Source organism: Pezoporus flaviventris, unplaced genomic scaffold (assembly GCF_033815535.1).
Source record: "Pezoporus flaviventris isolate CSIRO_AGI_PZ_B2104156 unplaced genomic scaffold, CSIRO_AGI_Pfla_v1 ptg000063l, whole genome shotgun sequence".
NCBI lineage: Eukaryota > Metazoa > Chordata > Aves > Psittaciformes > Psittacidae > Pezoporus > Pezoporus flaviventris.
This window is the reverse complement of record NW_026892611.1, coordinates 2,466,696-2,482,754: the sequence shown is the minus strand read 5'-3', so window position 1 is coordinate 2,482,754 and position 16,059 is coordinate 2,466,696. Positions and strand designations below refer to the sequence as shown.

General features: G+C 58.8%; 1 protein-coding gene across 1 annotated transcript in view; it reads left to right on the top strand.

Moving 5' to 3' along the window:
* The first annotated feature begins 260 nt into the window (after nucleotides 1–260).
* Nucleotides 261–16,059, top strand: part of RTN4RL1 (reticulon 4 receptor like 1) — a 28,905-nt gene continuing 13,106 nt past the window's right edge. The window contains exon 1 of the mRNA XM_061470033.1: nucleotides 261–397. Coding sequence (XP_061326017.1) covers nucleotides 385–397 — 13 coding nt within the window. The 5' untranslated portion in view covers nucleotides 261–384. The remainder of the gene's footprint in view (nucleotides 398–16,059) is intronic.

Here is a 16,059-nt window from a genome sequence, read left to right as displayed (position 1 = left end):
CCCTGCCCAGCCCTGCCCGCCGCTGCAGGCAGCGCGGCACCGGCACCGGGCGCCCCTTTATAGGCTCGGTCCGAGGGGGTGGGGGGCGGCGGCGGCCCCAGCCCCGAGGGGGCGGCTCCCCCCTAAAAGCCGGCGGCGGGACGCGCGGCGGGCAGAGGCGCGGCCGGCGCTCCCGGTGCTCCGGGGCCGGCGCTCCCCGGTGCCGCTGCGGCTCGGCCCACCATGCCCCCGCGGGGGCCGCTCGCCCGGGCCCCGGCTCCGTGTTCCCGGTGCAGGAGCAGCCACCGCTACCGCCGCCGCTGCCGCTCGCCGCCGCCGCGCCCGCGGCTCTGAGCGCCGCCGCCGCCGCCGCCGCCGGGAGACCGCGCCCGCCCCGGCTCCAAGATGCTCCGCCAAGGTGAGCGCCGCACCGGGAGGGCACCGCGTACCGCGGGCACCGGGGGCAGCGGGGCCGGCCCCGAAGTTTGTCTCCCCGCCGAAGTTGGGGCTGCGCCGCCGGGCGCCCCCCGCCGCCGCCGCGTTACCGACACCGATGCTCGGGTACCCCCTGGGGTCCCCGGGTAGCGGCACCGGCGGCGCACGGAGGGAGCGCAGCGCGATAGCGAAGGAGAGCGGGAGGAGCGGGAAGGAGGCGCGGCAGGCGCCCGGTCCCGCAGGACCGGGGACGCGGCGGGTCCCGCTGGTGCCGGGGTACGGCGGGTCCCGGAGGCAGCGGAGCTGCGGCGGGCGCGGGGGGGCGTCGGTGCTCGTCCGCTGGAGCGAGGGAACGGGAAACGGGGCTCAGCGGGGGACGCGGGGGGGGTTCGGCGGGGAAGTTGGGGCGAGCTGTCCCGTTCCGCCCCCCCGAGGAGATTCGCTCCGCTGTGACATCACGCTTATTTCCATGGCAACCGCCTGGGACATCATAGGGGAGCTTTTTGACATCACAACGAAGGGAGAAGCCGGTTTCCCCCGGGGGGTCCAGGACGGGACGGGGGGCGTGCAGTACCCCCTGCTCCGCCGCACCCTGGTCAGCCCTGGGGAGATACCGGGGACGGCGGCGGGGATCCCGGCCGGACCCCCCCATTCCCAGCGCACACCCCAGTTTGGGGTGAACCACACAGCCCCGGGCCCTGCCCTCACCACCACCATCACCACATGCCCCTCTCCAGCGAGGCTCCGGCAGCGGGAGAAGGTACCAATGCTGTGCCAGCACCCCCCAGCATCAGGGTGCGGATCTCCAGGCACGGCACAGACCCCGCTGCCATCCCGGGGATGCTTTTTCCCACTGGGAAGCTTTATCCCACTGGGAGGAATGTCACCTTGCGGCTTGGATGCTCCTTTCTCCAGCTCCTGCTTCGGCTTTGTTCAGCGTGTTAACCCAGCCAGGCTGGCGGTCTTGGGAATAAACCCTGAGCCCATGGAGCAGATCCGGTTCCCAGCCTCAGTGCCCAGCCTTGATGCTGCTACCTGGAGAAAAAGCATCATCCAGGCTGGAAAACTGGGATCCTGAGGTAGAGGCAGGCAGCAGGGTTGCATCCCACCAGGGGTAGCCTGTTAAGGTCAAGATCTACAGTTTTCATTTCTGGAGCTGGGAAAACAACATGCAAATTGAAGAGCCTGTGGGCTAATGCACGACCTATTCTTAAAGTTTTTGTCTTGTTAAGCAAGGAAATAGAGTGCCAAATAGGCTTTGTTAAGTGGCAGCCTAATTAATTATTTAAAATCCTGTAGCTGTCTTTCATTAGAATTTATCTGTACACCAACCACAAAATCAGTCAAACACACTCATTTATAAGTTAATGCCGTTCCTGAATAATTCAACAGGCAGTTAGAGGAGGCCTCCATCCCACCCAAAGGCTCTGCCCTCCCTGTCTCCCCATTACCGGCTGTCTCCAGACCCTGGCATTTGCCCCAGTTGGGGTGCAGAGGGGACACCCCCCCCGTGTGAGGTGAGGGGAGATGGGGAGAGCTGCCACCGGGGCACAGGACCGGGGTGAAACCCCTCCGTGGGGCTCAGGGTTTTGCTGAGGGACGCGGCAGCACAGGGCTGTGCTGGTGGGAAGCAACACAGGCTGATGGTGGCACTGCCAGCGCCTTCCCCATCCTATTGTTGGGATCAGGGATTAGGGATGTGGAAGGATTGGGGTGGCGGGAGCTGAGCTCAGGGGATGTCTCCAAGGGGAAGCAGCTCTGTGTGCCTTCTGCAGGGGATGGATGTCTTCACACGTCGAGTGGCAGCATGGTTGGGACAGCACTGCGATGCCTGTGGGTATTCTGGGCCCTCCTGCATCCCAGAGCTCCAGCTGCAGAGGCACTGAGAAGGATCCAGGGAGGATTTGGGGCACTGGGACATCATTGGTGGCATGGCAGCGGGTGACAGCATGGGCGAGGGTGCCAGCAGGACCAGCCCTGCGCCGTGCACCCTGCCCGAGGTGGCGGCAGGCAGCAGTGCAACGCTGGCAACGCAGGAGAAGGAGATTTCCAGGTCAAGGATGCCACCAAGGTCATGGGCAGCCATGTCCCTGCCACTGCTCAGCCCATCGACAGGGCATCCAGCCCTGTCCATCCCTGCATGGCAGCAGCCAGCGGTGGGCAGGGTGCGGGCTCAGGCTGGGCTGCGGTTCCTGCGCCGCGGAGCCAAGAGCCCAGAAACCTTTCTGCTTATAAAAGTTTAATCTCCTAAAGAGCTGAGAGGAAGCCACAAGCTCTCTGTGCCTGGCGAAGAGAGGGGGGTGGCTGGGGGCCGGTCAGGATGTGGTCCAGGCTGTCCTTGTGGTGGTGCTGGAGGGGGGGAATAAAGGGGGGGATCGGGCAGGCGAGACCTGCCTGGAGCCAGAGCCGGGATGCAAAGGAGCTGTCGCTGCTCAGTGACCCGCAGTGATGGAGCCTGGCAGGGTCAGAGCTGTGTCCATGCTTGGATGAAAGCTGTTCCCACCTTTTGCCCACAGTGCTGCACCGGTGCCCTGTGGTCCCATCCGGCTGCTGGAGCTTGCAGGTGACATTCCAGGTGGCCTCCAAGCGCTGCCCTAAAAACACCAGTGAACCTGGAAACTTCAAAATAGGCATCTTCTGGTGTGATTTCACACCTACCTTTCCCCAGGGCACCCGATCCTGCTGGAGCTGCGGGCACTGGGTCCCTGTGATTTGCAGGATGAGGCTGCAAGTGGGATGTTGTTCCCTGGGGACTGGGCAGGGACTGGGGCTGCTGGAAACATCCTTTATCAAGAGGCAAACCCTCCATTTGGAAGCAAAAACCAAGCAGGGCAGAACAGGAGCCTGGAGGGACATGATGTGGGCTATGGGCAGCCAGGGATGCCCCCCAGTGGGGTATCCCCAGCTCCCAGTGATGCCCTTGTCCAGCCCTGGAGCAGCACAGGGGCAAACCCCCTTGCAGAGGAGTGACCCAGGACATGGCTATTTCAGCCCCACAGCGTTGTGGTGGCAACCACCAGTCCCACTTTGCTCCATATGGGTGATGCTGCTCCCCATTCCCAACCCATGGAGCTGCTCCAGCAGAAAACTCGGGCTTTGTTTGTGAAGTGCAATCCCAGGGTTTAGCCACGTTGGGTATAAAGTGGTTATTAACAGCAGATTATGTCTTTAAAGGAGCTTTGGTGGAGCAGCAGGCAGCAGCAGCACTCAGGCAATGCACCAGCACCCAAGCAATGGTGGCTGTTGTTTGGGATGGGTGAGGTGCTGCCCTGATCCAGCACCCGCCAAAGGAGGCTGGAGTCTGATTTAAGAGTGGAGGCAACAAGTGGGAGGCCATAGGGTGATGTGGGGCTGGGAGCAAGCAGGGTACTGATGGGAATCAATGAGGAGGAGCCAGGGGTTCCATGTGCCTGCATGGGCAAGGGGTGCAGGGCACTGCCCCAGGGGCACCTCTGGGATGCAGGAGCATCCTTGTCCTCTCCAATGAGGTTCTTCCCTGCTTTTTTGGGTGATGCTGCCTGAGTCCAAGGAGGGGATGATCTGGCTTGGCCTCGGGTCGCTCCACCAGCACCACAGCCGATGCTATCCCCACTCCCTCTGCCAGCCCCACGTCCCATCTCCCAAACTGAGGAATCACTGATCCCCCCCGTACCATCCCTGTGGAACGGCATCGCCATGGAAACCCGCAGCCCTGCGCCTGCCGCCTGGCAATCGGGGGGGGGGGGGACGACGACGACACTTTTAGGACTATTATTTTTACTGATGACAAATGATGGATGCTCAGCACTGACAGAGGAAACGCTTGTGCCCAGCACCGGGCATCACATCCCTATTTCCCAGCAGCTGGTGGGGCAGCGGTGGCTCTGCCCGTGTGTTAAGTGCTGGCAGCGGCAGATGCGGGATGGGGAGATACAAGGAGGACAATCTTCTTTGTGCAGATTAGGATTGGGGGGGTGGGGATGTTATTAAGCAGAAAATGCTCCATTTGGTGCAGAAAGCTCCTTTTCCTCTTTAACAGCACATGTGCCCGCCGGCTGCTTGCTTCCTGGCGGTGCTGGCACAGCAGCTTGGAGCCGGCACGGCAGCTTGGAGTCAGCCTGGCTTTGGTGAGCAGCTTTTTGTGATGCCTGGTAGCTCTGTGACACTTCCAGAGTCTCTTCCCAGCTCACGGCCAGCAGGATGGAACGGCAGGTTTGGGCCCTGGCGAGGTGATGGCACGGCAGGCTGGATGTCCGTGGTGGTCCATCACATCCCGGTGGTACCTGGCCGTGGGGAGAGCGCGGCACCGGAGCCGGACGGCATCAGGGATGCTCCATGTGCACCCCATGTCCCAACATCACCCTCACACGGGGAGGCTGCAGCCGTTGTTTACCGGGGAGCAGCAGCAGCAGGAGGGATTTGGGCTGCTGCGCTGGCAGGGCTCCTCACAGAGACAGCCCTGCAAGCGGAGGGGAGGTGCCAGCGGCTCTGCCAGCCCCTGTGCTGCACTTGGGAATTGCTTCTTTTTCCCTTCCCAGCTGTGTTTGCACTGGTTTGCTCAGGGAAACCCCGCTCCCGTGGCCGTGGATGCTTATGGTGCCACTCCAGGGGTGCAAAGCCCATCCTTGAGCATGGAGAACATCCCTGTGACAAGCCCGTGGTGAGCTCCATCATCCACAAGACCTTCCCCGAACCGGGCATCAATGGGCACGGGGATGCAGTTGCGTAGTGCAGAGCCCCTCTGATCCCCAAAGTGTGAAGGCAAAGGAAGGCAAAGGCTGCTCCTGCCCTCCCGAGCTGCAAATCCCACATGCGGGATACAGCCACCCTCTGGGCAGCGCAGCGGGAGCGGGGCCGGGATGAGCCCCCTCAGCGGGGATGTGCCGGGGTGTTTGTGCTAACAAGCCCGGCGCATTATAATTTCAATGGAATTTAAAAAACAAAATAGTCCTCATCCAAACGGCTCCGCAGTGCCTCTGCCAGGGCCTAAGATCTGCTGCTATCTGTTTCTTAATAATTGAGGGTAATAAATATGTATTTCTTTCTCCTTTCTCTCCGTACGCTGCCGCTTGTCAGCTCCCTGCGTCTCTCCTCTGATCAGACCCCATCTTTGCCATGTGGAAAGGGAGGAAAAAAAGAAAGGGAGAAAGGGAGGAAGGGAGGGGGGGGGGAGAAAGAAAAGATCCTTTAAGCAAAAAGGATTAAAGCCTTGAAAGTAGGTCTGCCCGAGCCGCTCGGCTCTCCCTGCTCCCCACCACTCGCAGCCGGGGCCAGGGAGGGATGCGCTGGGGTGACAGGAGCATCCTCCGGGAGCTGGGTCCGTCCCGAAGGGTGCAGAGCCTGGATGGGCAGTGGCAAATCCCGCAAGGAACCAGCGGGCAACTTGGCAAAGCCGTTGTTCCCAGGCAGTTCTGCTTCGGCGGCAGATAGTCCTCGGTGTGCTTTAATTCCCCCTGGGTTTCAGATGGGGATGTTGGCTGGAGAATGATGGGGGGGAGGTTGATGGCAGGGATGCTGCGGGACACCCCCCCCCCCCCTCCCCGGCCGGGGGATGCTGGGGTGGAGGAGGCGCTGGTGTGAAGGAGGAGGCTATTTATAGCTTCCCTTGGCTTTTGTTCCTTTTCCAGTAGAGCTCCTCTCAAAATAGAAGCAGCGCCGGCTCCGTGGCCACACTCGGGGCCCAGCCTGGCTGCAGGGGGCACATCCCAGCCCTGGGTATGGGAACACCCCCTGCGATGTGCTCCCATCGCGTCGGGCATCCCTTCGTCCTGCATCCCTTGGGATGGGGTTGGTGTGGGATGGGGAGCGGCGGAGCTGCATCGCTACAGCCTCCCTGCCCTGGGGTGATCCCAGTGCTGGAGGGGGATGAAAGGATGTGGGGGGAGCAGGGACAAGCACAAGGTGCTCGTGGGGACAGTGCGAGCGCCCTGGCAGGGTCTTGGCCCCGTTTTGCATCCCAGCCGTTGTCTCTGCTCTTCCCTCCCAGCATCCGAGCGCCTCCCCCCCCCCCCAAGCCCCATCTCAGATCAATGGAGCTGGGAAAAAACAAAACAAAACAAAGTAAATATTTAATAGGATCCAGGGAGCCACGGCGAGCGCTCCCCCCCCCCTTCTGTCTCCTCCAGCAGCCGCTCGCAGCAGCTCCCAAGCCCTAATGAGCCTGAGTGCAGCAGGGATCGATGGCGAAGGCAACCTCCGCAGAGGGGTCAGGTCCACCACGTGTGCTCCACCGGAGCTCGGGCTTGGTCCCTTATGCCCCCCCCCCCCCCCCCCCCGGGCCTGCTGCCTTCCTCTTCCTCTTCCTCCTCCTGCCCTGCTTTTCCTCTCCCGTATCCCCTTTGTCCTCTCTGGCTGCCAGGAGGGATGAGGGCTCTGCTGCTCCAGCACAGGCATCCCTTGTCCTGCTGCCGCACAGGACATGAGCTGTGTTGGGTATCAGCTACAGGCTGGGGGCTTCCGCAGGGGGGTGTGTAGGGATGGATCCAACGTGGAAAGCTGGAGTTCTGTTCCCACAGTAAGGGAGCAGCTCCCTTATGGATGGAGGTGTGGGACTCCAGACACCCCCAGAGCTGGCACTGGCTCCGTAACCTGTGCCAAGACACTGTCCTCCCTCATGGTGTGACCAGACTTGCTGCCTCCTTCTCGTCCTCATCATCAACCTCTTCCCCTTTTGCCTTGGTCCTCAATGGGGTCCTGCATCCCTGGTGTCCCCTGGAGACACTGTTTGGGAAGTGCTGGTGCCAGCCCCAACAATGCCAATGTGGGACCTGCCTCATTGCGCTCTGGCTCCATGTGTTTTCCGAGCTTGGATGGTCCCTGTTGTTCCAACACTCATCAACAGGAGCTGCCACATCACCTATTGCCCCAGCACGGCCGGGCAAGTCCTTGTTGTGCCCACCAGCCTGTGCCATGGGTTTAGGATTTGGGCTGAGCCGTGTCCCAGCCAGGCATTCCATGGGATGGATCCATGCATCACCACACAGCCTCATCCTGCCCTGGGATGCAGACGTGGCACACCGGATGCAAAACTCAAGAGAAGCACTGGGATGCTCTTCTCCGCCACCACAGTGCTTTGCAAACTGTTTTTCCATGGAAAAGCCAATTGTCCTTGGTGGATAAGCCCAGTGCTGAATGCTATCCCTGGGATGGAACAAGAGGAACACCCAACCCTGCCAGACCTCCAGTACCGTGATGCTCCAGCCAGGCTGTGCCTGAGGATGGCAACTGGGTTTACAGCTGGAAAACAACCCGAGCCCGGTGTGGGGAAAGGTCCATCTCACGTCCCCAAGGTGACACCGAGCATCCTCCTGCAGCTCAGGGGATACAGGAGGGTGCAGAAGCAGGACTCCCCATGGGAAGGAGGCCCGCAGCGGCGCGGGTCCTGCATCAGCAGAGGCAGAGGCTGGTGGCAAGGTGCTGAGGAAGTTTTGCAGCAGCATTAGAAAATGTTGACATGTTTTCCTGGGTTTTTGGGTGTTTTTTTTTCCCAACAATTTCAGATCTGATATCTGCGCCAGATTGAGTTTGTAACCAGCTTTATTGTTTAAGCCTGCTGGGATTTCATCAAAGGCGTCTGCTGTTTACCCAGAACCATTTCATTGGAGAAAACAGCAAACAGACCTGCGTTTCTATCTGATTTCACTTTTCCCTTTTCCTCCTGAATTTAAGTGCTTGTGAAAAGCATGGCTGATAAGGCAGAGTAATGTGGATAAATCCCGAGGACCGGCTCGGCAGAGGCTCCAGCAGCTGCTCTGGGTTTATTAATAGACTGAAGGCAGTTGTGGGACCGGCTGCCGGGCTGATAGCCTGGAGCGAGGCACCGGCATTGGAGCCCACAGCTGGTTTTGACATCTCCAAGGTCCTGGCTCCTCGGGAAGAGGATCCATGTGGTGCTTTTTGCAGTGCAAGTGCAGATTGAAGCTGTGAAGGAGGCAATGTCTGTCCCTCCCCAGGGAGCGGCAGTGACCCCGTCAAGTGATGTGCTCCGTGACAAAGCCAATGCAGCCATGGGAAGCAGAGAAGGATGAAGGAGAAACTAAAGCCAAGAGGCCTTCTGCAAAGGGCATTAATCCTCCTTGCAGCTCGGTCCCTAGGGGTTGTGGTTGCCTGCCTTTGACTTCTGCCCATCGCTGACCTTGGAAACACGATGGAGAGGAGGGCTGGGGGCTCCAAAGAGGGTGCTGACCTGCGGGATGCAGCCCCTTTTGCTGCCGACCGCTCTGCCCCAGGCATCCTTCCCGTGGCTGCTTTGCAGGTCCTCATCACCCATCCCAGCGTTGTTTTCTCCAGCATCTCCCCCCTTTGGGAATGGCTTGAGTGGCCATCCCCACCTTTCCCTTTGGCATGGGCACACAACAAGCTGGGGTCGGGTCTTTCTCCGAGCCCCTTTGGCACCTCCTGGCCACGTTATCCCCGTGGCTCCTCGCCGGCATTCCGAGGACTTGTCTCTTCCATTGATCACACCTGCACGGTGACAATGTAATTTTTATCTCCGGTTGTTTATTTCTCCGACAGAACTACTTGTAAATTCCAACAGGAATATATAACCCCGCGTGTGACAGAGCCGGCGCACGGCGATTAATCTGCCCTCTGAAGACCTGAATGCACAAGTGTCCCAGTGTCACTCCTGGATGGGGTGTCAAGCCCTGGGGCAGCACCCTGGGGACGTGCAGGCACCCAGTGGCAAAGCATCCCCTGGTCCAGACGATGCTCCTTTACTCCTTACTATTGCTAGCAGCTCCAGTGGTCCCCATGGGATGCTCGCAGCCGAACCCGCTCTCCACAATCAGGCTCCTGCTCCTCTTTTGGGGAGGTTTATGCAAATAGGGCTTTTTTTTTTTTTCTTTTTTTTTCTTTTCCTTTTTTTTTTTTTTTTTTGTTCTAATTCCTTGCTGCTGCTGCTGCTGCTCTGCTGTGCCCCAGATAGCAGAAGTGCTGAGGAGAGGTGTTTGCATCCGGTCCTGCGGCACCGGCGTCCAGCTGCCCTCCTGACCCAAGGGAGGAGGGATGCAGCAAGGAGATACCCCCTATATCCTATAGGGGTAAGGGGCAAAGAGCAGCTCACGAGGACACAGAGGGCCGGTACCTCCCCATCACACCAGGAAGGACGGGTGTTAGCACCCATGAGCACGGAGCAAGGATGGGGAGCAGGCTGTCGATGGGAGCTCTGCAGCAAGCCCCCGTGCCGTGGAGCTGCTTATTTACAGCCTCCTCCTCGGGAGCATCTGGGAAGCGAAGCGCGTCATTTCCAGAGAGAGCAAAATGCTGCATATTTCAGTGTCTTCTGAATTTTTTAGGTTTCCCTGAACTGTGCTAATGGGTTGGTGGTGGCAGGGAAAGAGGAAAGGGGGGGGGGGGAGAGAAGAAAACAAGGGCCCAGCCCAGCTCCCGGCCTGCCTTGCTGCTCCTCCGTGCGGCCACCACTGCATTGCTGCTCTTAAAATATTCAGTGCTGTTGGCCACAATTTCACAGCGGGTCAAAGCGAGCCGAGGCAGCAAGAAGGGAGGCAAAGTGTGACAACGAGATTAACCCCGGCCCGGCAGGTCCCCTCCGCGCTCGGCAGGCTGAGCACGACGTGCTGCAGCCACCTCAATCCCGTAGGGTGGGCAGTGAGGATGGAAGGGGTGCCTCCGGGTGCTCCAGCTTGCTGCATCCGTGGGGACAGCTCCAAAATGATGTGTAGGGGGAGTGGGAGCATCCTGGGTGTCATTGAGCATCCTCTGGGTTCCAGCATCGCCCCCAGGTATGGGATGATGCTCTTCTTGCTGCGAGCTGCTGCAAAGCCAGAGTTGTGCCGGGTCATGCTGCTGGATGAAGGGCTGAGGATGCCACCCCCAGGTCTCAGGGACATTGCTGAGGGTCCTCAATGCTTCTGCACCCCAAAACATCATGGTCCCCCAGGCCTTCTCCAGCTGTCACTTAGTGCTAGTGGAAGGTGTCCCTGCCCATGGCAGGGGGTTGGAACTGGATGAGCTTTAAGCTCCCTTCCAACCTAAACCATTCTTATGCTGGAGCATCCGATTTACGATGCAAAAGAGCCGCCACTTGAACCTAGAGGGGTTTGCTGACAGGGATGTAATAATCCTGCCATCAACTGGAGTTTGCTCTGCAGTTGCTGGCTTGCCTAAGGAGACTTCTGCGGCTGGTGGATGAAAATGAAGCAGAGAGTGGTCTGTGCAAGAGGGGATGGTGGCAGGTGTCTGTGGACCAGTGGGGATGGGCATGATGCAGCAGGCAGAAGCATCTGTGCCCTGGGAGCAATGTGCTGTCTGGAGGCTGCAGAGCTCCAGCAACTCCCCCTTTGCATGGGCTGCACACTCTGGAGCTGGGCTATGCTGCATGGCCAGCATGGCCAAGGCTTGGTTTTGCATCTCCTGCACTTCCCTTGGCTTCTCGGTTGTGTGCTGTAACTTTGGAGCTCACCAATAGCAGTAGCAGAGCAGCGCAAAGCCCTTCTGCTTGTATGCAAGCGTGGTGTCATCCGCAGGAGGTGCTGCAGCCGATGGATGCTCCCCTGGGCTTTTCAGGATGCTGTGGCTGAGCTATCAGGGTGTCCTTGGGGTGTCCAAGAGGTGGCTGCTGGCAGGGAGTTGATGGTGAAGTGACCATCCCATTGCCAGTGACAGCACCATCACTGCCTCATCCCTGGGGATACCCACTTAGGCCCAAAACCTGGCTCCCCCAGCATGTGCTGGTGTCCCCGCTGAGGTCAGGGCCCAGCCCTGGGGATGCCCTCCCGCATCCTGCAAAGAGCCGGGCTCTTCTCCCTAATTCCCCTTGATCCCTGTTAATGTACCAGCAGATGTTCCCATTATCCATTTAAATGCATAATCCTCCCTTGAATCCCGCTAAGCTCCTGGCCTTCCCGGTACCTTGTGGCAGTGCGTTCCACAGGTTAATTACGCATTTTTAATTAACCACCAAGCAGAGAGTGACCCATGAATAAGGGATGCGAAGTTCCAGCGGTTGGGAATAGTCGGTAAAACATCCCCTGGATAAAACAGCTCTCCTTGGATAAGCTCTGGAGATTCCTGGCTCATGGATCTGCCATGACCAGGGGACGGGACAGAGCCATGCCCCATGCAGATGGGACCCCCCAAATCAGGGTGAACCTCACCCCCTCCACACCTGCCTGCATCCATCTGAGCGCGATGGAGCAAGCGCAAAGAGGGAGGAGGAAGGAAGCAAAGAGAAGGGGGGGAAAACCAATTCACGTGTTGTGTTTAAAAGGCATTTTGGAGTGAATGCCGAGCAGGCTGCGGGGAAATTGCCTTCGAGGCCCGCTCTCTGCAGGGACGGAGCTGTGCACGGAGCAGGAGCATTCTGAGACTTAATTGCACATTTGCACGGGCTAGTGTTTTTATTCCTCCCAGGTCCGCGAGGTGGGCTTTGAAGGTTGCTGTCTCTCCGTAATGGTTTTCTTTATCTCCGCCAAACCCCGCACACCTGCGAGGTGGAGCGGCTTGAAAGGAATTGTGTTGGAATTGGCTCCCGGTTTAATAAATCTGCAAATGGAGCTGGGATGCAGAGAGGAGAAGGTGGCTGCTGCGGCTGGAAGCGCCCTCCCGCCTCGCTCCCCACCTCCCCTCTGCCTCCCCTTCCCCTGCCCGCTCCATTAGCTTGCTTTCAGCCTCTCTCCATGGGCCAGAGTGAGCGTGGGGTTGAATGGCCTGCGGTCCGGAACGCTCTAATGCCCACCCCGCCGCCTCCAGCAACACATTTATCCTGGCATAAACCTGCCTGTGATTCCAAATCTGGCAGCAAAAGTGAGAGTTTAGAGCCCTGCCGCGTCCCATGGGCTGTGCTGGATGGAGATGGTGCTATAAACCCCATCATGGGATCGTGGCATCATGGAACGGGTTGGGTCGAAGGGACCTTAAAGCTCATCCAGTTCCCCCACGGGCAGGGACCCCTTCCACTAGAGCAGCTTGCTCCAAGCCCCTGTGTCCAACCTGGCCTTGAACACTGCCAGGGATGGGGCAGCCACAGCTTCTCTGGGCATCCTGTGCCAGCGCCTCAGCACCCTCACAGGGAAGAGCTTCTGCCTAATATCTCATCTCAACCTCCCCTTTATGCTAACTATTCTTTGAGGACCCGTTTCCTTTCCTGTCCCCCAGTTTGGAGCTGAGATTTGCTCCCGCTGTAGCCATCAACCGTGCCCTGCCACCATTTCTCCAGCCCTGGTAACCCACGCCGTGGCCCCGCAGGGGATAGTTAGCCAGCTCTCCACTTTGGCAGCAGAGCACAGCGCCGGAGAAGCACCGGTGGCCCGGTTCATCCGGCAGAAACACAGCCCCCAGCGTGCGCGGGGCACCCCGGCTGTCAGGAGGAGAGGAATGGGCAGCCACAGGAGTACACAGACAGGTTAATGGCAGCTGTGGATGCTGCACAATTGGATTTCACCTCCCTGCTTCTTAAGGAAGCAGCATCTCCCCCTCGCTGGGAAACCCGGCAGTCCCACTGCTGGCCCCAAGGAGCCTGGCTGGCAGCGGGGTGACCATGGAAAACACCCCAAAGTCCATTCCAAAGCCTCCCTTCCCCTTGCTGGGTTACCCGCAGAGGCCGCGCTGCCTCCTGCACAAGCCCCAGGTGAACAAGACACCAGGAGGTTTGATTGCATTGCAGGGTTTTGTTCCACTCTGTTATTCGCCGCGATTGAATTTGCTACCGCAGAGGCAGGAGCCGGCCCAGCCGGAGCTCCAGCGGGACCACGACCTTGTCTCTGTGTCTCCCTTAGCCCTCAGCTGGGTAATTTAGTGCTGGTGTGGGAGCTGGGTGTTCATCTTCCTCCAGCCGAGCATCCTGCTGTGGTCCAGCCCCTTTGCCGGAGCCAGATCCTTGCTCTGCCCCACTTTTAGTTGTTGACCTTGCAAATGCTTGCAGGGGAAGCAGCCGCCTTCCCAGCTCCCTCCTCCTTCTTTCTCACCTGATTGTGTCCCTCTGTCCTCATCTCCCTGGGTAGCTGGGGAAGGTTCACTGCCATGAGCATCACCTGAACCCCTGAGCACAGCAGAAACGCTGTGCAACACCCCCCCCCCCCCAAGTTTTAGTCACGCTCGCTGGTTCACGGTGTCAGATGGGAAATGGAACTTCATCTTTTTGGCTGGACTTCTGTAAAAACCCCCTCAGACCCATCCTGAAACAATGGCTCCTTGGCCCGTTTCCTCTTCGTGCTGGAAGCTGTGCGTTGGCAGGGCCAGGAGCATCCCACCCTTAGTGCGAGTGGTCTTCATCAGTGCAAACACACGCATTGGCACCGATGCTCTGCTCCCCTCTACCAACAGCAGGGCTGGACCAGACCTGGGACTGCAGCTTCATCCCACCCCTAGCTCTTAGCAGAGGCCTGAAACCATTCCCAATGGATGAGGAAACGCATCTAGGAGCTTTGGAAGCCGCTCTCTGCATGGACAGCGATGGCTCTTCACCCCCACCGCTGCGCCATCGCCTCTGCTCCGTGATTGAATTAGGAGCTGTAACCCACCTCCCTCCCGGGGCCGGTCCCCGCCGCGCCGCGCTCAGATGCTCAACTAGAGAGCTGTAATCGAATAAGGCTGAGGCAGACAGCGCGCTCGGATAGCCGGCAGGACCTCCTGCCTCCTCCCTGCCCAGCCGTGCCCTGATTTATGCTCCCAGCAGGGATTGTGCCTGGGACTCTTGGTCAGCCGGGATGGACTGCTCTGTTCCCTAAGTGGGAAGCTCGTGGGGTGAGCTGGGAGCGGGACCAGGCTGCAGTCAGTGCTGCACAACCCCTTGTTAGGCTGGTCCTTCATTTGGGGACGGAGCAGAGATAGGAAGCAAAGGGAGCCCTTATGGCAGCGGCTGCTCTCGGGCTTCCTGCGTGCAGGGAGTTAAAAGTTGTAATTAACAAAGTGCTGACGATGGGAAGGTGGGGTGGGAAGTGAGGAGTGCTAAATGAAACCTGAAAGGTTATTCCAGTAAGTGCCAGCACGGTTCCCAGCTGTGCTGGCTTTCCTGGGAGCTGGGGGATGAGGGATGGGATAAAGGGCGAGAGGATGAAGGATGTCGTTTGAGGATGCTCAGGCGCCGGCAACGCCTGCAGCACGCAGGGGCTGCTCTGTGCCCTCGCTGGGAGAGCAACAGCACAGGAAGATGTGGCAGGGGTTTCTTTGTAAGAGCCCCAGAGGAAGCTTGTCGGAGGCTGGCAGAAGCTCAGCACTTATTGGAGCGAAAATCACAGCAGGGGAATCAAAGCAGGAGGGGGACCGGCCACTGAGCGCTGAGGATGCTCACGCCAGCGTCAAGCTGGGAGCGTGGTGGGGTGGATGCTGCCTGTTCTGCGGCTCCGGTGGCTTCTCTTCCAGCTGAGCAGGCAGCAGCACGGGCAGGCGGAGGCAGCCAGCGGTGGCCTCTCCCTGCCAGACGTGGCTGCTCCAGCTCTGGGCTGGTGCGACACCAGGGCTCTATTATTAGACTCCAGTAGGACTCAGTGGGTGGCTGTGAACTCCCTGATGCCTCCGGGAGCTCGGTAGATACCAGGGCAGAGAAGAGGCTATGGTGAGCTGTGTGTGTTAGCAAGGGGTGGAAGAGCCCCCAGGGCATGGGGGCACAAGGAGATGCGCTCCACAGCCTGGCAATTAGCTGTTGAACAAGAGCTTCGGCTGATGAAGAAGGCATTGATCCCCTGGGAACACACAGAGGGTTGCTGGTAGCCAAGGAGAGATGTTGCCCCAGCAGAGATGCGGGATGCAGGGCTCTGCATGAAGCCATGCCTAAAAACCACATCTGGATTTCACAGCATCACCTTAAAATGGCAACACGATGTCCCCATCGCTGCCATTCTTAGCAGACAGCATGGGGGAAGCACGTTGAGGCTGTGACACACTGGGATACCCCATCTCGTGCTGGAGGAGGGCTGGGTATACATGATGTCTCCCTGCTTCACTCCTCTCCCCCAGCCTGGTTTCCGAGCAGGATTGCTTAAATGCCTTTTATGTTGTGACTCAAATGATGAAAGGCCCAAAAATGGGACTAAGGAAGACGAGTTGTACTTCAGAATGAAAACCCCATGAAAGCAGCAGATGCTGTCATAGGAATAAACTGTATCAACAGCGATCAGATGGGAAGTGAAAAGTCAGAACAGAGTTGCTCCCTCTTTCCCTTTTCCAGTGCAAATCTGTGGGTCCATGAGTTTAGCCAGAATTGGGTAGGATGAAAGGCTTTGTCTGACAAGGTATTTCAAAGCATCTGGGAGCCTCCAGAGAAGACATGGCCACTTGGATAGGGAAACAGAGCCCCTCGGTTTTAATGAGCATCTCGGTTGCCTTCCTTTATCCTTCTGCCAAAATCTTCCTTTTCTTTTTCTCTCCCTAAAATAGACCCCAATTTCTGCTGTTTATAATTTGCTTTAACTTTGCAAACCATGCATTTGAGCACGAGGATGCCAAGGTAAAACACCCCTGTCAATCCATACAGCCCAGCCTGTTGCTTCCCCCTGTGTGTACCTCCCCATTGCGTCCAGGCTGCGGCCGGATCGGCACCACCATCTCCCAGCATCTCCCATTCCCTCCCCATTGATTTCCCATCTCCCTGTCTCCCCGCTGCGCGTGGCTCGTGCATGGGCTATAATTAATAGAAATGAGACTGCCGAGACCTTGCAGCCCCCATCCCATAATTACTTGGCCTTGCTGCATTCAAGGCGCAGCCAC